This window comes from Myotis nattereri (genome assembly GCF_964212035.1).
Source record: "Myotis nattereri genome assembly, chromosome: 9".
NCBI classification, from domain to species: Eukaryota; Metazoa; Chordata; class Mammalia; order Chiroptera; family Vespertilionidae; genus Myotis; species Myotis nattereri.
The window spans coordinates 61,176,396-61,198,000 of NC_138084.1; the positions used below are offsets into that span (position 1 = coordinate 61,176,396).

At 42.9% G+C, this 21,605-nt stretch overlaps 2 protein-coding genes across 2 annotated transcripts; one reads left to right on the forward strand and one right to left on the reverse strand.

Moving 5' to 3' along the window:
* Positions 1 to 8,211: 8,211 nt before the first annotated feature.
* LOC308525319 (mediator of RNA polymerase II transcription subunit 11-like) lies at positions 8,212 to 8,565 on the reverse strand (the record flags this gene model as incomplete). The annotated part of the gene is made up of 1 exon (XM_081100145.1): positions 8,212 to 8,565. One exon carries the CDS (start codon positions 8,563 to 8,565, stop codon positions 8,212 to 8,214), a length of 354 nt encoding a protein of 117 aa, XP_080956271.1.
* A 4,054-nt stretch (positions 8,566 to 12,619) lies between these two features.
* On the forward strand, positions 12,620 to 20,964 carry LOC308525548 (lysine-specific demethylase 4D-like; the record flags this gene model as incomplete). Its single annotated transcript, XM_081100338.1, has 2 exons — positions 12,620 to 12,709; positions 20,224 to 20,964. The coding sequence occupies 2 exons, from the start codon at positions 12,620 to 12,622 to the stop codon at positions 20,962 to 20,964; spliced, it is 831 nt and encodes a 276-aa protein (XP_080956464.1).
* Positions 20,965 to 21,605: the final 641 nt, after the last annotated feature.

Genomic DNA, 21,605 nt, shown 5'->3' on the forward strand with positions numbered 1-21,605 from the left:
GCTGGAGGAGGTGCAGAAGCCCTCACAGCCCTGGGAAGGTACTCCAGAGAGTAGCCTGGAATATTTTATCGGTTTATAATGGTACAAGTACTTTCTTATAGGCTGGACTTCAACTCATTCAGTACTTCCATCAGGCTTCCTTTTGTGTAACATTTTTAAAACAATCTGTAGAGAAAATTTTGGAAAAGATAGAAAAGTAGCAGGAAGAAAAAGAACACTGTAGAATACACTGCTTAAACACAATCACTAACTTCACATTTTGAGTTTTCAGCCCTTTTTAGGGCAGATTTTTTTGGCTTGTTTTTACATAGTTGAGGTTATACTGTACATACAGTTTTGTGGTCTTTCTCATTTAACTTGATAACTTCAGTATCTCCTCCTGGCATCTTTATAACTTCTTCAGAGACATTAGTACAATCTTTTTCTTGAAAATAATGTTGGGATATTTCTTGGCATCTTTAGTTCCTATGCTAACCTTTGAGCACAACTCCTGTGCTCTGCAGAATGAAGTGAATGACACACACCCCTACAGCTCTCTCACTATGCATGAAGTTTCACCCGACCTTGTTCCCCTCTTCAACCTTCAGCAAAAGTGTTGGCTTTTAGGCCTCCCCGAGAGAGAAGAGCCTGTTGTAGAACTCATTCAGTGATAATCTGTAAATATCGACTTTTTTGTGTATTGAAGAATGAATGAATGCTGGTACGTAAGGTAGCAGAAAGAATTCCAGAGTCAGAAATTAAGGGGACTTAAGGAGGTCTGCCGGTGCTGGTTTTATTGTATTTTTAAGGTGTCTGTGTCAAAATGAGGTTTCATGTTGCTCTTGTTAAAGCATGCAATTTGAATACTGTGTTTCCGGTGTTGGCCTAGGACAGTGGTCGGCAAACCGCGGCTCGCGAGCCACATGAGGCCATTTGGCCCCTTGAGTGTGGCTCTTTCACAAAATACCACCTGCGGGCGCGCAAGTTCAGTGCAAAGTTGACTTAAAACTTTAAGTAAAGTTTATTAACTTAATTTTAGGGAACGTTCTGGAGTGAAAGAAGATGTAGTGTTGAGGATTGAGGGAGGTATGTTGAGATGGTTTGGACATATAGAGAGGATGAACGAAAGGAGATAGCCGAAACAAGTATACAAGACGAGTGTGGATGGGAGAGTTGGAAGGGGTCGACCTCAGCGAACGTACCTCAATCAGACTGAGGACGTTTTTAGCAAAGGCCAGCTTAGGAGTACCCTAATTAATAACAATGTACCTACCTATATACTTTAAGTTTAAAAATTTTGGCTCTCAAAAGAAATTTCAATCATTGTACTGTTGATATTTGGCTCTGTTGACTAATGAGTTTGCCAACCACTGTATAGGCGTTTATTGAGAAGGCTAGGCAAACAAGAAGGCAGGGTGCTTACAAGCATCAAATCCTGCCTTCCAGTAAGGTGCAGGGGACAGAATTATAAAGGGGAAGGGGCTAGGGCAGGGGTGGGCAAGCTTTTTGTGAGTGCGTGCCAAAACCAGCAAAATCTCTGACTCAAAATTCTTCTGCGTGACAACCCTATTTTTTTGGGAACATGTTACACCTACTTGATATCTCTTAAGGTGTACGTATGTGAAGAACCTTGAAGAAATACTAAAATTCATTTGAGCGACAAAAACACAGTATATGATGATGAAAACTACATTTATTTTTTAATGTATACATGTACACTGATAGTCTGACAGAAAACTTTATGACTCCGTTTGATATTATCAGTGGGACTTTTGCTGCTGCATCACTGATGACAGAGATTTTACATCAGGTTTATATTTCGTGACCTTCAGAGATATGCACGAGCTACTACTTTCATCGGTCAGGCTACTCCTATTATGAGACTTAACAAAATTCATCACTGAGAACAAAGATTCACAAGCATATGTGGATGAAACCAAAACACTGGTCGGATCTAGGAAGGCAGGGAGAGTTAAGACAGAGGCATAGAAATTGCTCTTCCCCTCTCTCATCAATCCATGCCTATGGTCTTTAAGATAACTTGTTATGTAAAATTATTTATTTATCTAAAATGCACCTACACTGAATTTATTTGAAAAATAAAAAAGTCGATATTAAGAAAAAAATTGTAAATGGAAGATCATAAGAGAGGGTTTCACGTGCCAGCAAAAGTTACTGGCGTGCCATGTTTGGCACGCATGCCAGGGGTTGCCCACGTCTGGGCTAGGGCATGTAATGCAGCTAGGTGCAGTCCTGAAGGTCTGCAGATGTTAGCTATTTTCATCAGTTATCAGGCAATGAGATTTTGTTTTGACTACTGGTGGGTCCTCTTGACCATGCTTATCGGTTCTGCTTGCTGGATTCACAGATGAGTCGCTTCCCTAATAGCTTAGCACAGGCCTTGAAAAGAAAACTTGAGAAAAACTTAATCTTCTATTCACATATAAGAAACTTAACTCCCTATTCACAGATGTATATGTGTTCTAAGATCTAAAATAATATTATTTTCAGATTAATTCAGGTGCTCTATTAGATTATAGGTTCCCCCCTATCAAAAGGAGGATATCTGTCCTCCTTTTAACAATAAAGACACTTCTTTTAAAAAAGAAACAAACTTCTGCTCAAGTTCAGTTGATGTTTGAGATTTTCTGGGTTTGGGCAATTTTTGGTTGCCATTATTTACTTTTTCTCTTTACTTAGGGAATTTCGGTTAAAGTGATAATCCTTGGGTCTAAAAGGGACATGAACTAGCTTTTTGGCTTTTGGACAAGGCTGCACATAAGTCATTTCTTCAGATTTTCTACTTGTCAGGTAGAAAACCAAGATGAATGTAGAGGAGAAAGAGAGAGAGAGATGTCAATTAAATTTCTGATCTGGTGTCTTCTGGTTTAAAAAAAGCTTTTAAAGATAAATAAAGGAAGTCAACAATAAAAAGTGAGCCAACCATATTTATTTGAAAATTATTTTCTACATAATATCTACAATAATATCTAAATATCTAAAATAATATCTAAGTATCTAAAAATATATTGATTTTTTTGTTCAGCTCAAGCAATTACTAAAAACAGACAGAATTATGCAAAAGAAAAGATACTATTGATGATAGAAAGGGAAACAAGCCCAGCTAGTGTGGCTGTATGGTTGAGTGTAGACCCATGCACCAAGAAGTCACAGGTTCTATTCTTGGTCAGGGAAAATGCCCAGGCTGTGGGCTCCATCCCCAGGGTTAGTGGGAGGCAACTGATCCATCAATATTTCTACCTCTCCCTCTCTCTTTAAAATCAATAAAAACATTTTATTTATTTTTTTAGCTTATATCAGTTGAAAGCACTTTTTTAAAAATTGTTTTATTGCTTAAAGTATTACAAAGAGTATTATATATGTCTCATTTTTATTTTTATTTTTTTTTAATTTATTGCTTAAAGTATTACAAAGGGTATTACATATGTGTCCATTTTATCCCCCCGCCCTAGACAGTCCCCTAGCCTCCCCTATCCCCCAATGTCTTATGTCCACTGGTTATGCTTATATGCATGCATACAAGTCCTTTAGTTGATCTCTTACCCCCCTACCTCCTGCCCCCTAACCCTCCCCAGCCTTCCCGCTGCAGTTTGACAATCTGTTTGAGGCAGCTCTGCCTCTGTATCTATTATTGTTCAAAAGTTTATAATGGTCTCTATTATCCATGAATGAGTGAGATCATGTGGTATTTTTCCTTCATTGACTGGCTTATTTCACTTAGCATAATGGTCTCCAGTTCCATCCATAACGTTGCAAATGGTAAGAGTTCCTTCCTTTTTAGAGCAGCATAGTATTCCATCGTGTAGATGTACCACAGAAAAACATATTTTTTTAAATCTTAAAAATAATAAAGGAAAACACACATACAAGAGATTATCAACAAAAACATAAACCTGATACTTTTAAAGACGACTAAAATGCAGATCTGGAGATACCGATAAAGGAAGACGTTTCTAGGACCCGGGCAGGAAATACACAGCCTGAGCCGGGAGCATCTTGTAGTGCCTGAAATTAAGGACATTCAGAAAAGAAGAGCATTGAGACTGAGTAAGATACACAGAGGCGCCAAGAACAGAGGTACGGAGTTGCGCGCCAGGCGGGCTGCAACTGGATGCGCGGTTTTTTCTTTCAATTGGAGAGCATTGCAGACTCTGGAGTCCACTGAACTTGTTTGGGGCCGGATTCTGGGGTCCCAGACCCCTGCGGGGAGAGGCGGGACGGCCTTGCAGCGGTCAGAAAGTGAGGGTGGCTTTCTCGTGGAGATGCTCGCCGGCACTCAGGGACGTGGAGTTGGGGAGTCGCAGAGAGGCGAGGAGCCGTGGAGCCATTGCTGTGTGCTCCGCCCTGGTGACTCCCTGGGACCCCTACTCAATTTGCATTCCCGCCCAAGCTGTGCCAGAGGCACAAAAGGAAACACCGGTGTTTTTACAGCATAACCCAGCAAACTGCAGATTTTGGCTCCTGGCATCCATAAGGGACACACTCAAGAAGCGTGTTTTTTGTGTGTTTGTTTGTTTTCAATCGGAAGGGGTTACAAACTCTCAAATCCACTGAGCTTGTTTTGGGCGGGATTCTGAGGTCCCAGACCCCTATGGGGAGAGGTGGGACAGCCTTGCAGCGGGTCAGAAAACAAGGGTGGCTCTCTCGCGGAGCTGCTCGCTGGCACTAGGGGACACAGAGTCGCAAAGATGCCAGGAGTCGCGGAGACGACATTGCTGCTTGCTCTGTCCTGGTGATTCCTTGAGACCTCGCGGTACTCAATTTACATCCCCGCCAAAGCTGTGCCAGTGGCACGGAGGGAACCACCTGCACTTCTGCAGCATAAACCAACGGACTGAAGATTTCAACTCCTGGCACCCATGGGGGACACACTCAAGAAGCAGACTCGGGTTTGGAGGAGGCCGGAGCCGGACCCGGCTGGGACGGCGACGTGGAACCGCTGTACCAGCAAACGCACAAGCACCTCTACCAGATCCAGTCTCACATGTGACACCGGGAGACAGCAGACAAGCAGTCTGTGCACTTAGCAGAAAAGGAAACCCAAGCAAGCGTACCAGATATTCAGCCAGCAAGAACGCCTGGAGATTTTGTCCAGCAAGGAGCCGCCCAACAAAAGACAGAATGCCAAACTTCGTGTTGACCAGTTAAAGTATGATGTCCAGCACCTGCAGACGGCTCTCAGAAACTTCCAGCAGGAGAGACAGCAAGAGGAGCTCTGATTCGCACCTTCACCCCCAATGTGGGATGCGGTGCCCACTGTGAGGCTACGGTGCCCCCTGTGAGGTTTCGACATTCCCAGTGAGGCTGAAATGGTCCCGGTGAGGCTGAGACAGTTCCTGTGAGGCTAAGATAGTCCCTGTGAGGCTGAGACAATCCCTGTGAGGCTGAGACGGTCGCTGTGAGGTTGAAACGGTCCCTGTGAGGCTGAGACAGTCCCTGTGAGGTTGAGACAATCCCTGTGAGGCTGAGACAATCCCTGTGAGGCTGAGACAGTCCCTGTGAGGCTAAGATAGTCCCTGTGAGGCTGAGACAATCCCTGTGAGGCTGAGACAGTCCCTGTGAGGCTGAAATGGTCCCAGTGAGGCTGAAACGGCCCCTGTGAGGCTGAGATGGTCCCTGTGAGGCTTTGATGGTCCCAGTGAGGCTGAAACGGCCCCTGTTAGGCTGAAACAACCCCTATAAGGCTTTGACGGTCCCAGTGAGGCTGAGATGGCACCAGTGAGGCTGAAACGGCCCCTGTGAGGTTGAAACAGTCCCTGTGAGGCTGAAACAGTCCCAGTGAGGCTGAGACCATCCCTGCGAGGCTGAGACGGTCCCAGTGGGGCTGGGATGGTAGAGCGTGAACAAGTCATGAAAGACCTTTCCGAACACAGGGACACGTCATGGATGTAAATAGCTACATTTTCCATGTGTATGACCTTTGATCCGGCAACAAAAAGCATACACCTATGGATGAGGACAGTGGAGGGTAAGGGCAGAGGGTGGGGTGGGAAATGGGTGGAGAAAGCTACGGGGGAAAAAGGGGAACCACTGTAATAATCTGAACAATAAAGATTTATTTAAAAAAATAAAAAATAAATAAAAAAGGCAATTGTCTAATAATATGAAATCTCAATTTTACATGAATGTTTTCCAAGATCCAAAAACATGCTTTCCCTTTGGACACAACCTCAAAATGAAGCAGCATAGATTGCCAGTCCGGTTCTATGTGTTTCATCAAAAATTGAATTCACTCAGCACTATCCTTATCCAATCTGTCAACATCTTCCCAAACTATTTATGTCCAACTCTGGTCTACTCCTTCAGTTTCCTATAAAATAAAAAGATTTTTTTCTTCATAAAAATCTTCCTTTAATGGCTTTGACCAAGTATCTCAGATGGTTAGAGCAGCATCCTGATACGACCAAGGTTTCAGGTTCTGTCTCTGGTCAGGGCACATACAAGAGGCAACCGATGAATCAATAAGTGGAACAACAAATCTCTCTCTCTCTTTCTTCCTCTGTCTCTCTAAATATCAACAAACAACAATTTAAAAACATTTTCTTTAAAACATTCAACATAACAACATAGCAAAACTAGCCGAAGTTATAGGTGCATATGTATATGTGTGTATATGTATATGTGTGTGTATATATATATATATATATATATATATATATATTTTTTTTTAATGAAATAAATACATATATTCAATTTTAATTCAGGAGAAATGGAAACTCCATCTATCACAACTTCTAAGGTAAAAGTGAAAAATGTTCCCACAATGAAAAACTAAATGCTTTAAACTTTTAACAGAGAAAGTTCTCTCTATCAATTTCACATTTAACAAGAAAAAAAAAAGAATGGAATAATACATAGCCTACCTTCCACTAATCTGAAAGTGCTTTCTCACTTGGAGCCATCCTAAAAGGGAATAGGCTGATAGGCTAGTAACATTTTAATCCAACCAGGCATATTCTAATCCAATCCCATGGCTCCTCATTGTAATTCAAAATACAATTAAACTTAAAATTAAAAGCCACAAAAGATGAGGATCCAGAGATATTTTCAGTCAGGAAAGAGAAAGATGAGGAACTCCAGCTAGATAATTTCACTTAATCATTTATTCAAGTAAATATGAAATATGGCTCAGTGGTTGAGCATTGATCTATAAATCTGGAGGTCATTGTTTGATTCCTGGTCAGGGCACATGACCAGATTGCAGATTGATCCCCCATGTTGGGCATAGAGGAGGCAGCCAATCAATGATTTTCTCTGATCATTGGTGTTTCTTTCTTTCTTCCTCCCCTTTTCCTCTTTGAAACCAATAAAATATACTTTAAAAAATATGAATTGAGTGATTATAATGCTTATGGTATTGAGATACCTTCAATAGAAAATTTTAAAAAATCAAGTTAGACTGTTTTGAAAAAATGTTCATTTCCATAGGGAAGATAAGACAAGTACAGAAATAGCATTAATTGGTAAGTTGGATTTGAATACTGACCCCAAAATTTACTAAGTGGTGACAGTAGTTCCTCCTTATCCACGAGGGTTCTAAGACCCCCCAGTGAATGCCCCAAATCATAAATGGGTATACTTTGTATTTTTCTAGACATATCTATAATAAAGTTTATTTATAAGTTAGGCACATGAAGAGATTAACAATAATAGCTAACAATAAATAATGGTAACTATTTTAATTACTTGTAGAAATGTCTCAGAGACATTTTAAAATTTTTTAAAATTTTTTTATTGATTTCAAAATTTTTTTTATTGATTTCAGAGAGGAAGGGAGAGAGAGATAGAAACATCCACGAAACATCCATGACCAGAGAAAATCATTGATTGACTGCCTCCTGCACGCCCCCTACTGAAGATTGAGCCCACAACAAGGGCATCTGCCCATGACAGAAATCGAACCTGGGACCTTTCAGTCCCCAGTATGACACTCTATCCACTGAGCCAAACCAGCTAGGGCTGAAATATTTCACTCTTAAGTAAAATGCTGGTTTTGGGGCTAAAATAGCTAACTATATAAATAGAGAAAATGTTTTCATTTTAAGGAAGTATCCATTGGTTCCTATGTGGGGATGTGTTTAAAAGAAGACTGTTGAATATTGCCAAATACCTATCAGCACCTGAAAATGGTCATATAACTGTCTCCTTGGATCTACTAATAGGATAAGTTATGTTACTGATTTCCTTAAGATATCTCTCTGCCTACTTGGCTTAGTTTTCCAGCATCTGCTCACAGGTTCGGGCCACATCGCTGAGCCTGAGGCGAGCATAGTCGACTCGCTGCAGTGCCATCTGACAGTCCTTCTTTGAAGAGTAGCTGGAGCCCTCGTGGGGCTGCCCTGTGGCCACCTGGGTTAGGTAGCGGATCTGAGCCGACAGCTCTGCTTCTACGTGTTGCACAGACGCCGTGAAAGCCGCCGCTTGTCGGTGTAGCAGCCGCGCATTGGTTTTTTCCCTGGAAAGTTCCAGGATCACGGTACCTGCATTCTGCAGGATGGCGCAGATTTCGCGTTCGATGTCTTCCAGGGTGCGCAGTCGCTCATTTGCCAGGCTGTAGGTAGCCATTGCTTGTCGCTCCGGGAACCCAGAGGATTTCCCCCTTTTCCAGGCGTTTGAGCTAATTGCTAATTAATTGTCTGGCTGCTGATATTAAGGGCAGTAGCCTCAATTATAAATCCTGTCCAGCCCAAGTTGAAAAAACAGAAGTCGTCTTTCTCTATAACCACAAGATTAGCCCTGCCAAAACAAGGTCTCAAAAAATTGAGTATAGCCTCACTGGTTTGCCAGCGGACTGAAGGGTCCCGGGTTCGGCGCCAGATGCTGGGGTCCAACCCCAGCAGGTCCAGGTGTCCCCAAAGGTGTGGACGGAATCGGCGAAGAAGGAATGACACGGGGGCAGCATTCAGTTGATCAGCAGCCTAGCCAGGATCTCCAGCCAAGTTCTGTCTAGATTATCCAGCCAAGTTTTGTCTTATTGTCTTGTTACATCTGTATTTATACCAGTTGATTTTAATCCTATCAATTTCTATTCCAAAGGTTAGGGCGTTTCTTATCTCCACTCCAGGGAGAAAAGATCTTGTAGCTTAAGGGTGATTGTTTGTAGTTAAAGTGATTAACTACCTGCCTGGCACTTAGTTAAGGGGTTTTATTCCCTCCCTAACTTCAAGGGAAAATCCCTACCTGGGGAAACAACCTTTCTCGGAGAGGTGACCTTGGTTAAAACACATAGCACCAAGAAGGTGAGCAAACATATTAAGAACAGTATGCCATATACGCCAGTTCCTTTGAAACATGCTGTGCAGATGTTTCTTCCCTACAGCGACTGTGTCAAGCAGCAAGGATGGACCGGCTTCCGGCAGTTTGGATGTGTCCCTGTGGCTCCCCCAACGCACCTGAACATCATCCAGCCTCTATGCTGCCCCCTTTCCCTCTCCCCGCCCCTCTTCCCAGACCTCTAAACAACACACATTGTATCACATTTCATTTCTGTGTAGCATTGTTGCTGTAACCACTACAGTAAAATGTAAAAATATCAAGTGATGTTTTGCATGCATGCTCTTTATCTGCATTTCTGTATACATTAGAAGTCAATATGTACATGTTAATGTAAAGGCCTATATACCCCAAACTATGAATCAAATAAATACACACACATGAACAAACTCCACATAAAATCAAATGTGTTTAAAGAGAGGCATTTTTATTCTGCCCTATAAAGTATAAGGGATCAGATGATCGTCAGTGTGCCACTCTACTTCTCTGAGATCTAATGCGAGGTAAATCTGTTCTGCAGTCTGTATCACTGTTTAGAAATATCCAGAGAAAGATCTGAGGGGGGAAGCAACAGGTTCATTAGCTCTCCCCTAATATCCAAGGGTAAGGGAAACCATTTCCTATATCACCCCCCATCCCTCTTCCTGGGTATATGAAGAGGCAATATGCAGAGTGGTTAAGAAGCTGAATTCTAGAGCCTAACTTCCTGGGTTTGAACCCTAGCTCTGTATGTACTAGCTGTGTGCCTTTGGGCAAGTTACTAAACCTCTCTGTGCCTCCGTTTACTCATATAATAAAATAGGAACAATAACAGTATACCTACTTCATAGGATTAAATTAACTAATATTTCTAAAGTGCTTAGAACAATTTCTGGTACATAGTACAAGCTCTATTATTTCTAAATTGGAGGACCGATGCACAAAATTCATGCAAGGGTAGGCCTAACTTCCCCTGCCTGCCAGCACTGGCTTCCCCCTGGCACCCAGGACCTGGGCTTCCCTAGCAGCCCCAGCTTAGTCCGGAAGGACATCCAGAAGGATGTCTGGTCTATTAGCATATTACGCTTTTATTATTACAGAGATAAAATTAACTCTGCTAGGAACTTGCCTAGAGAATATGCAGAGTTGGGTACACTGCAAGGCTATTATCTCACTGATAACAGCAAATTTTTTAAAGGAAATCCATAAGTTCAGCCCAGCCAAGAGTTTGGTGGTTGAACGTCAATCCATAAACCAAGAAGTCATCAGTTCCATTCCAGGTCAGGGCACATGCCCAGGTGTTGGGCTGGATCCCCAGTAGGGGGCGCGGTAGAAGGCACCTGATCAATGTTTTTCTCTCATCAATGTTTCTACCTCTCTATTTCACTCCCTTTCTCTTGTCTCTCTCTAAAGTCAATAAAAACTTATTTTTTTAAAAGGAAAGAAAAGCCAGAGCTAAAATTACAGAGAACATTAGTCACAGTGTAGAATTTCTTGTAGACAGTTTTTTTTGTTTGTTTCTTTTTTGAGAAAACATAGGTAGGTGCTAAATTAAATGGCTTACATTAGAACTTTAACTAGTGTTATTATTTATTAAATGTCATTATTCATTAAAATGCTAATAATTCACTAGGTTTTTAAAAAATTAAACACAGGACCTTGAAAAATATTAAATTTAAATAAGTAAGTTGCATAGTAATGGATCAGAAAGCCTGGGGAAGCATGTTCTAGAAACTAGTTATTTATTTTTAAAAAGTGCTATAAATAGCGTTAATAATAACAGTAATAATACCTGCATTTATTAAGCATTGCCCACATGCTGGGCCCTATGCTCGGCGGGTTACACGACCCTCTCGCTGCATGCGTAGTCCTCTCCTCTCGGGTTACTTCTCTCATATCTCCTCTCCCCAAATGCTCACTTCCTGGAGCCAGTGCCCTGGGCAGGACAGTTGGACACTTCTTGGGAGGAGATGCCTGATTCCAATATCCCTGCCTGAGAAGGTCAGGCAGAAGTGGAGAAGGTGCCAGGAGACACACGGACAAGCAGGTGGGTGAAATCTTGTGTAGCCCATAAGCTAGAGGCCAAAGTCCTCCCATGGGCCTGTATGTCCAGTTCGTCAAGGTCAGATTGTGGCACTTAAATCCAAAGCCCACAGCTATCTAGGAGTTCTCTACTCTGTCTATGGCCCCCAACTGGAGATTCTGGTTCCCCCTGGTTACTCCATCAATGATACCTTTTTTCCTGCCAAAGGCCATTTGGATATTTTTTTTTAGAAATTTTTAAACTATATCTTTATTGATTTCAGAGAGGAAGGGAAAAGGAAAGAAAGACAGAAACATCAATGATGAGAGAGAATCATTGATCCGTTGTCTCCTCCACGATCAGGGATTGAGCCCACAACCCGGGCATGTGCCCTTGACTAGGAATCGAATCATGTCCTCCTGGTTCAAAGGTTGACGCTCAACCACTGAACCACCATGGCTGGTCCCATTTGGATATTTATAACATTATTTGCGTGCCATACAAAATTATCAACTTAAAAACCAGCCTGCTATATTTGGTCAAAAATTTAATTAACTCACCCCTAAGGCAGTGGCAGGGCCGGACCAAATGATTTTCTGGGTCTTATATGACCCTCAGGCTGGCATTCCCCAACCCTGACATAGAGCATGGTCCTCACTCAGGGGCAATTCTGTCCCCCAGGGGACCCCTGGCAATATCTGGAGACATTTTTGGTTGCCATGACTGGGGAAGGGAACATCCAGTGGGAAGTGATCAGAGATCCTGCTGAATGTCTTACAAAGCACAGGACAGACCCCCACAACAAAGCACTGACGGGCCCTAAATGTCAATTCAATTTCCAATTTCAGCCAAAGATGAGAAACCCTGCCCTCGAGTGGCTTACAAACAGCACAGCCTTTGAGTCCGGGCAGGCTGGCTCATAGCTTCTCTACAAGCAGTCACATAGCCTTGCACAAGTAAAACCCCTGAGCTTCCCTTTACTCATCTACAAATTAGGAGTCTAATAAAGTCATGTGAAAACCCCCTAACAGCACTGCAAACTCAGCAATCTGCCGCTATCAGCATCTTGGGCGTGTCCTCAAAGAGTAATGCAATCCGTTTTCTATCCCTACCAACTCCAGCTACTACCTGAAACCTTACCTCAGAATAATGAGTTTCAAACGGTGAATCTAACTGATCCTTGCAGGGGACTGAACTCATGCCTTTGGTCTCATCAGCTCCACTAAAGAATCTACTGAGCTGCACAAAGGAAGGTAGAAAGCATAGCTTTTCCATTGAATAACCTCCAGCAGCTGACTCAGCACTATCACAGCTCATCAACCACAGGCCCAGCCCTCTAGAACCATGAGTCTCGACTTCCATATAGAACCAGTAACTTCCAGGTACCCCACTGGGCCAATCACTAATGATTATGAACCAGAACACAAAGAGATGGTGAGGGGCTCATTAAAAGTTAATATTAATATCATGAAATCAAGGACATCATAGGATTGCACCAAAGCCTAAGAATTATTTACCAGACTTTCCCGTGTGATGATAAATAATGGCAATGTTCACCCCACCGCCTTATTCACTCGGGCAATGTCTACTGTGCTTCTTAGCTCACATATGACCTCCAGGAAACTCTATGGCTGGGCCCTCACCCCAGGTCTAGCCACCCTTCGGTGTTCCAGTAATGCATCAGGCTTACTACCATCACCACTGCTCTCTTGCTTTACCATAATTATCTCTTTCTTTTTCTGGCACAAGTCTGTGGACTCCTATTGACAGAAAATATATTTTTGTCTGGGTCTATGTTTGCAGCATGTGGTATGGGGCTAGTGCATGCCACTGTTGAACAGCTACCAACTGTGGTTTCCATGAGGGTTGAAACATAGCTGCATCAGATAGCTCTTGCCACACGAAAGCTGGCAACCTAACTCAGTGGCTAAAACAAAAACATACTCTGTGTTTGCATGTCTGTAAGCTGTCTGCTGGATAACTGAGTGTGGTACGGCTCAGCTGGGCTTAGCTTGAGCCTCCAGGGGGTCCAGGTCTCTTCCACATGACTCTCAACCTCCTTGGACCAGTGGACTAGCCACTTACATTCTTCTCGTGGCAATCACCAAACACAAAAGGGACATCTTTGTTGGCTTAAGGAAGTCACATGGTTGATGCCAACCACACCAGGTGGGGAAGTAGGCTGCACCTCTACTGGAAGGAAGTGCAAAGTCCCGGGCATAGAAGGTGGGATGAAGAATTGGGGGCAATGATCCACTCTAGCATTAGAACTCTTACATGGAAAAGAGGGGCCCGTTTCCACACTTTTAGAGTCATGTGTAGTTATGGAATGTTTACCCCAAACTCCCACTAGCAGGAGCTAATACCTGCATTATTCCATTGCAGTAGCCAGCCCTCTGTTGGTCCTAGCTATTAATTAGCCCAACGTCACACAACCGGAGAGGAGTAATGATATACACAAACCAAGGTCTCTGTTTACCTCGAAAGCTCCCTACACTTCACTGCTTCCAGCAAAACCAAGTCTGCATAGAAAAGACAGTGTCCGAGGCCCTGCTCCAATCATGCTCTCCTGTCCCCAGCTTCGTTTTTGAAGTATTTTGGAAGCAATTCGGCACAATCCAAAGAACTATGAATAGTAGGTGGGAAGAACAGCAAAGGGCCAGTCTCAGGAACTGAGCCACATGGCCAAGGTCAACCCCTATCCACACACCAAAGGAACAGAACCTCTCAGACATTCTGTGAGCCAAGTACAAGGCATTCTTACAAAGAATCAGCTTCAGAAAAAGAGGTCATTTTAGAGCCTGTCCTACACTTGCTTCCAAAACATTCTCGATGAAGCTTCAAGTTGTGCAGCACCGGGTTCTGCTCTAAAACACAGATAAAAATCACCCCAATCTCATTTGAGGTCACCCTGGCTTTCTCCCAGGGAAATCTAAAACGATGTGTGTGTAGATCAAAGTGAGAGGCCCGAATCTTCTTGTTCTTTTAGTAACAGCGTAACACCCACATTCAAGAGTCAACTCAGAGTACATAGCTTGGGCCCATTCCCTACCACAGAAAAACTTTGATTTTAGAAGGACAGCACACTTATCTATCATGACTTCAGAAATAAATATTTTGTGGCTGGTAAAAAGTTGGCAAAGTTTTTCTGCAAATGGCCAGATAATAAATATTTTTAGTTCCGCCACTGTAGCATGAAAGCTGCCACAGACTATACATACATGAATGAGTAGAGTTACGCTCCAATAAAACTTTATCCACAAAAACTGGGAGTGAGATGACGTGTTGGCCCATGCGTTGTGCTTTGTTGACCCCTAACCTAAAAAGATGAGAATAACTCTGGCCAGTGTGGCTTAGTTGATTGGAGTTGACAGAGAACTTCCCAACAGAAGTCTTTGGCATCTACGTACATTGAAGGGCTCTTCTCCCTGTCCCTTTTTATTGATTTGCTTCTTCCTTCCTTTCCCCTCTTCATCCTCAATACAGAGTAGGACTGGTTGGGAAGCAGGGAATTGGGACAGAACTCTCAATATCAGGTCCACACACCTGGGAAGAGAGGTTCCTGCTGGGAGAAGAAATATATCTTAGCCTTTGTTGGGTCCCCCCTCCACCATTGATGGCGAACCTTTTGAGCTCGGCATGTCATCATTTTGAAAAACCCTAACTTAACTCTGGTGCCATGTCACATATAGAAATTTTTTGATATTTGCAACCATAGCAAAACAAAGACTTATATTTTTGATATTTATTTTATATAAATGCCATTTAACAAAGTAAAATCAACCAAAAGAATGAGTTCGTGTGTCACCTCTGACACACGTGTCATAGTTTCACCATCACTGCCCTACACCATCAGTACCACTCCCTCTAGGAGCCCCAAGCAATGAAGGATCTTGAAACAAACAGAGATGAATGGGCAGCTGTGAGGAGCACACTGCACTGGACTGCGTATTTGTGAAGAAATAAGTTTTGCTTTCCTTATTTTTTGTCTGCCAGAGGTGGTCGGGAGCCACCGTGAGCCTGTGACTCCTGCATTGTCTGCAAGAACTCTACCTCTGGACTCTTATACTACATCTGCTGTGAGAAAGGAGTTGCCATTCTTTATGTGAATGTGCACAAAGCCCACAAAGGGGTGCACCAAGAGTGTCCACCTCAGGTAATTGGGGAGACTGAGCCATTGGGCACTATAGGACACCTAGCACAGAAAGATACTCTATCAACACAGGGAAGCATAAAAAATGCAGAGACAAAGAAATAGGTCCCAAATGACAGAAATGGAGGAAAGCAAACTACTGCATATAGAGTTCAAAACCACACTTTTAAGGTTTTTCAAAAATTTCCTAGAAACCACCAATAAATTTAGTGAGACCCTCAAGAAATCTAGTGAGACACTCAAGGTTATGGAAAAGGACCAACTAGAAATTAAGCATACACTGACTGAAATAAAGAATATTATACAGAGTTCCAACAGCAGACTAGAGGATCACAAGAATCAAGTCAAAGATTTGAAATACGAAGAAGCAAAAAACACCCAACCGGAAAAGCAAAAAGAAAAAAGAATCCAAAAATATGAAGATAGTGTAAGGAGCCTCTGGGATAACTTCAAGCATACCAACATCCGAATTATGGGGGTACCAGAAGAAGAGAGAGAGCAAGATATTGAAAACATATTTGAAGAAATAATGACAGAAAACTTCCCCTACCTGGTGAAAGAAATAGACTTACAAGTCCAGAAAGAGGAAGCGCAGAGAACCCCAAACAAAAGGCATCCAAAGAGGACTGCACCAAGACACATCATAATTAAAATGCCAAGGGGTCCCAGACTGTGAGAGGCCACAGGCTGGGCTGAGGGACCTCCCTCCCAGGAGTGCACAAATTTTTGTGCACTGGGCCTCTAGTATATAATAAAAAGGTAATATGCAAATCAAGAGGACAGCGGAATAGCTGGTCGCTATGACATGCACTGACCACCAGGGGCCAAATGCTCAATGCAGGAGATACCCCCTGGTGGTCACTGCACTCCCAAAAGCCGGCTGATGGTTGGCGAGTGCGGTGGTGTTAAGCAAGTTGGACATCTCCTGAGGGCTTCCCCGACTGCTAAAGGGTGCAGGCCAGGCTGAGGGGACCCCTTCCCCCCCTCCCCCTTCCCCCTGAGTTTAGGAATGTCGTGCACTGGGCCTCTAGTTTATAAATAAACTTTACTATAGATATGTCTAGGAAAATAAAAAGTATACCTATTCATGATTTTGGGCATTCACTGGGGGTCTTAGAACCCCCATGGATAAGGAGGAACTACTGTCACCACTTAGTAAATATCGCAGTCAGTATTCAAATCCAACTTATCAATTAGTGCTATTTCTGTACCTGTCTTATCTTCCCTATGGAAATGAACATTTTTTCAAAACAGTCTAAGTCTTGATTTTTTAAAATTCTCTATTGAAGCTGTCTCAATACCTTAAGCATTCTAATCACTCAATTCATATTTTTTAAAAATATATTTTTATTTATTTCAGAGAGGAAAGGAGAGGAAGAAAGAGATAGAAACACCAACGATGAGAGAGAATCATTGATTGGCTGCTCCGGTATGCCCCACATGGGGGATCGAACCCGCAATCTGGTCATGTGCCCTGACCAGGAATCAAACTGTGACCTCCTGATTCATAGATCAATGCTCAACCACTGAGCCATATTTCATATTTATTTGAATAAATGATTACGTGAAATTATCTAGCTGGAGTTTCTCATCTTTCTCTTTCCTGACTAGAAATATCACTGGATCCTCATCTTTTGTGGCTTTTAATTTTAAGTTTAATTCTATTTTGAATTACAGTGAGGAGCCATGGGATTGGATTAGGATATGCCTGATTGGATTAAAATGTTACTGGCCCATCAGCCTATTCCCTTTTAGGATGGCTCCAAGTGAGAAAGCACTTTCAGATTAGTGGAAGGTAGGCTATGTATTATTCCATTCTCTCTTTTTTTCTTGTTAAATGTGAAATTGATAGAAAGAGAGAACTTTCTCTGTTAAAAGTTTAAAGCATTTAGTTTTTCATTGTGGGAACATTTTTTACTTTTACCTTAGAAGTTGTGATAGATGGAGTTTCCATTTCTCCTAAGTTAAAATTGAATATATGCATTTATTTCATTAAAAATAAATATATATATATACACACATATACATATACAGACATATACATATGCACCTATATCTTCAGCTAGTTTTGCTATGTTGTCATGTTAAAAGTTTTAAAGAAAATGTTTTTAAATTGTTGTTTGTTGATATTTAGAGAGACAGAGGGAGAGAGAGAGAGAGAGAGATTTGTTGTTCCACTTCTTGATGCATTCATAGGTTGCCTCTTGTATGTGCCCTGACCAGAGATTGAACCTGAAACCTTGGTCATATCAGGATGATGCTCTAACCATCTAAGCTACTTGGCCAAGGCTGTTAAAGGAAGATTTTTATGAAGAAAAAAAAATCTTTTTATTTTATGGGAAACTGAAGGAGTAGACCAGAGTTGGACATAAATGGTTTTGGAGGATGTTGACAGATTGTATAGGGATGGTGCTGAGTGAATTAAATTTTTGATGAAACACATAGAGCCAGACCTGCAATCCATGCTGCTTCATTTTGAGGTTGAGTCCAAAGGGAAAACATATTTTTGGATCTTGGAAAACTTTCATGTAAAATTGAGATTTCATATTTTTGGACAATTGCCTTTTTATTCCTCGATCCTTTTTTTAAAAATTTTTTTTATTGTTTAATATTTATTGATTACATCTGTGTCCTTATCTCCACATTACCCCCCTTTCCCCCCACTCATGCCCTCACCCCCCTGTTGTCTGTGTCCATTGGTTAAGCATATATATATACACACACAGTGGGGCCTTGACTTACGAGTGTCCCGACTAACGAGTTTTTCGAGATACGAGCCCTCTCTCGGCCGATATTTTGCTTTGAGTTGCGAGCTAAAATTCGGGTTAGGAGCCAGCTTCAGATACCCCACCACTAGTTGGCACAGCGAACGTCACAGTGAACGCCACAACATCAGCCCAGCATCCCGTGTCTCACTCGTTCACTTTTTGATTTGACATACGAGTAATTTGATTTGACATACGAGACAGCATGGAGGGACCTGGAGAGTATCATGTGAAGTGAAATAAGTCAGTCAGAGAAAGACAAGTATCACATGATCTCACTCATACGTGGAATCTAAGTAACAAAATAAACTGATGAATGGAGTGGATCCAGAGACATGAAAGCATGGAACAGTGTGTGGAATCTCAGAGGGAAGGAGGGGGAGGGTGGGTGGGAGTAATCAACCAGGACCTTGTATGCATATATGCATGGCCCATGGACACAGATGAGGCCATGCATATATGGGGTGGTAAGGGCCTGGGGCAGCGGGTGGGCTGGAGGGGGTTAATGGGGGACAAAAGGGGACATATGTAATATTTTCAACAATAAAGAATTATTTTTAAAAAAAGAATTAAGGATTGGCAAAAAAAATGTTCAAAAGAGATTAAAGCAAGACTATTTACATTTAAAATATAGTTCTTTATTGATTTCAGAGAGGAAGGAAGAGGGAGAGAGAAATAGAAACATCAATGATGAGAGAGAATCATTGATTGGCTGCCTCCTGCATGCCCCCTACTGGGGATTGAGCCCCCAACCGGGGCATGTGCCCTTGACAGGAATCGAACCTGGGACCCTTCAGTCCACAGGCTGATGCTCTACCAGTGGTTCTCAACCTTCCTAATGCCGCGACCCTTTCATGCAATTCCTCATGTTGTGGTGCCCCCCAACCATAAAATTATTTTCGTTGCTTCTTCATAACTGTAATTTTGCTACTGTTATGAATCGTAATGTAAATATCTGAAATGCTATATTTGTTTTCTGATGGTCGCGACCCACAGGTTGAGAACCTCTAATCCACTGAGCCAAACTGTTAGGACAAGACTATTTACATTTAAAGTGGAGTCTAAAATGTTTAAATCTTTACCTTTTTTTTTTGGTGATTATTTTTTTTTATTTTATTTGGTCAAATTTTCAGTTTATTGAGGCATTTATGGAGTTTTGTGTATTTTCATATTCAGCTTTCAAAGAAATACTTTCACTGAAAATAGTTTTCTTTAGTGAGATGATAAAACAAGGTTTACTAGCAGTGATAAAGAACATTTTGGAGCATGTGGTTGATCAATTACGTTGGACCTGATTGAATAAAGTTATTTTTTCATTCACATCATACTAATATTTTGTAATGAACTGTCAATGAAAGTATCCCGTTTGTTTTCTGCTGAATCTTGGATGTCGTTTCTGAATGAATTGGCAAGCTGGGAGATATTTTTAGAATTGTGGTTGCTAAAGAGTTCTAGTTCGAATAGGTGGTGCTGTGTGACATAGGTGAGATGTTATTTTGTTGTGGTGGTTAATATTTATGTGTTCGATAATAGTTGCTTCATGCAGTTCTCTAGCAACCTTAGCTGTATTCAGAGCAGACTTTGGGATTTGGGGAGTTTGGTGCTTATTAATTTAAAACCATAGCATCTGAGGAACGTGGCATCTAGACTCTAAGATTTAAAATAATGACCTTTCATCCAGTGTGAAAAAATATATTTCAAAAATATATTGTTTACATGGAATCCACAGACAGAGCAGGCCTAGCTAAGAAACTCAAAACCAGGAGTCCATAGCATTGCAATGTCCACTCCTGTCCAGCAGGTGGCGGGGGTTGGTGTTCCAGGAAAAATCCCCAGGTTTTGGGGAAAAGCTGAAAGTATCTGACCCAGGCACCTAGGATTTTGAGGATTTGGAGTGAAAATATTTGAAGAAACCTTTATAGAACCAAATTATGTCATTAAAAAAAATCAGTGACTGTATATGTGATAAAAACGCTGGGAACCATTCAGTACCTACTGGAGCAGGAGTGTGGAGTGTCGCTGGGCACTAGGAGGACATGGACCTTTACAGCATCAACTACCTGCACTTCGGGGAGCCCAAAACGTGGTACGCGGTGCCCCCAGAGCACGGCCCGCGCCTGGAGCGCCTGGCCAGGGAGCTTTTCCCGGGCAGCTCTCGGGGCTGCCAGGCCTTCCTGCGGCACAAGGTGGCCCTCATCTCGCCCACTGTCCTCAAGGAGAACGGGGTCCCGTTCAGCCGCATCACTCAGGAGGCTGGAGAGTTCATGGTGACCTTTCCCTATGGCTACCACGCTGGCTTCCACCATGGCTTCCACTGTGCGGAGGCCACCAACTTTGCCACCCCGCGATGGGTCGACTATGGCAAAGTGGCCTCTCAGTGCAGCTGCGGGGAGGCCCGGGTGAGCTTTTCCATGGACGTGTTCGTGCGCCTCCTGCAGCCCGAGCGCTATGAGCGGTGGAAACGCGGGCAGGACCGGACGGTTGTGGACCACGTGGAGCCCACGGCGCCGGGCGGCGGGGAGCTGAGCGCCTGGAGGGAGGGCTGCCCGGACTCTGCGCCAAGCTGGCAGACATGGTCGCGATGGTTGTCTTTAGGAACAGGAGAGGCAGGAAAGGGCTGCGCAGGCCTGGGTCAGCGGCACCGGTCGGTGGGCACAGAGCGCAGTGCTCCACACCCTGAGATGGAGGACCAGCCCCTCGACATGCCGGGTCCCAGAGCCCTGCAACCGGAGGCCTTGTTGCTAAGGCTTCGGTGGCTGAGGGTCCTTTGAGGGTTTCTGGATCTTGCTTCCTCCTGTCCCTCCCCACTTCCTCCTGGTTGCTTCGTGTGCGCCCCCCACTGGACGCTCTTAATAATCATTGGAGAGAAAGGAAGAAGAAAGGAAAAAAGGAAGAAAGGAAGAAAGAATGAATCGTTGGAGCTCTGGGGCAAAGTCAAATTTGCAAAACACCATTATATTCACTGAAAATAGTGAGATGATAAAACGAGGTTTACTAGCAGTGGGAAAAAAACATTTTGGAGCATGTGGCTGATCTGCTGACAATGCAATTGTATTGGAGCTGATTGGATAAAACTATTTTTCCCATCATCTCTGTCATACCACTATGATGTTTCTGACAGAGCTCCAAAACCACTGCTGAGAGCAGATGAATCCGCATCCCCCGCAACAGCGTATGTCCCCGGTTTCATGTGTACCTCTGAGATGAAAAGGATTAAGTTTGACACTAAGCAGGTTCAAAGCCTAGTTCTGTCACTCACTACAAATCAGGGGAGTTTGAGCAAGTGGACTCCCTCTCTCCGATTCCTCATCTACAAACTGGGTTCCTGTGCCCACTGCACAGATTGCGGTAGGGGCCTTAGTAGCTAATGCGTGTGAGTCTAGCAGTTAGACCATCCTTTAACAGTGCCTGC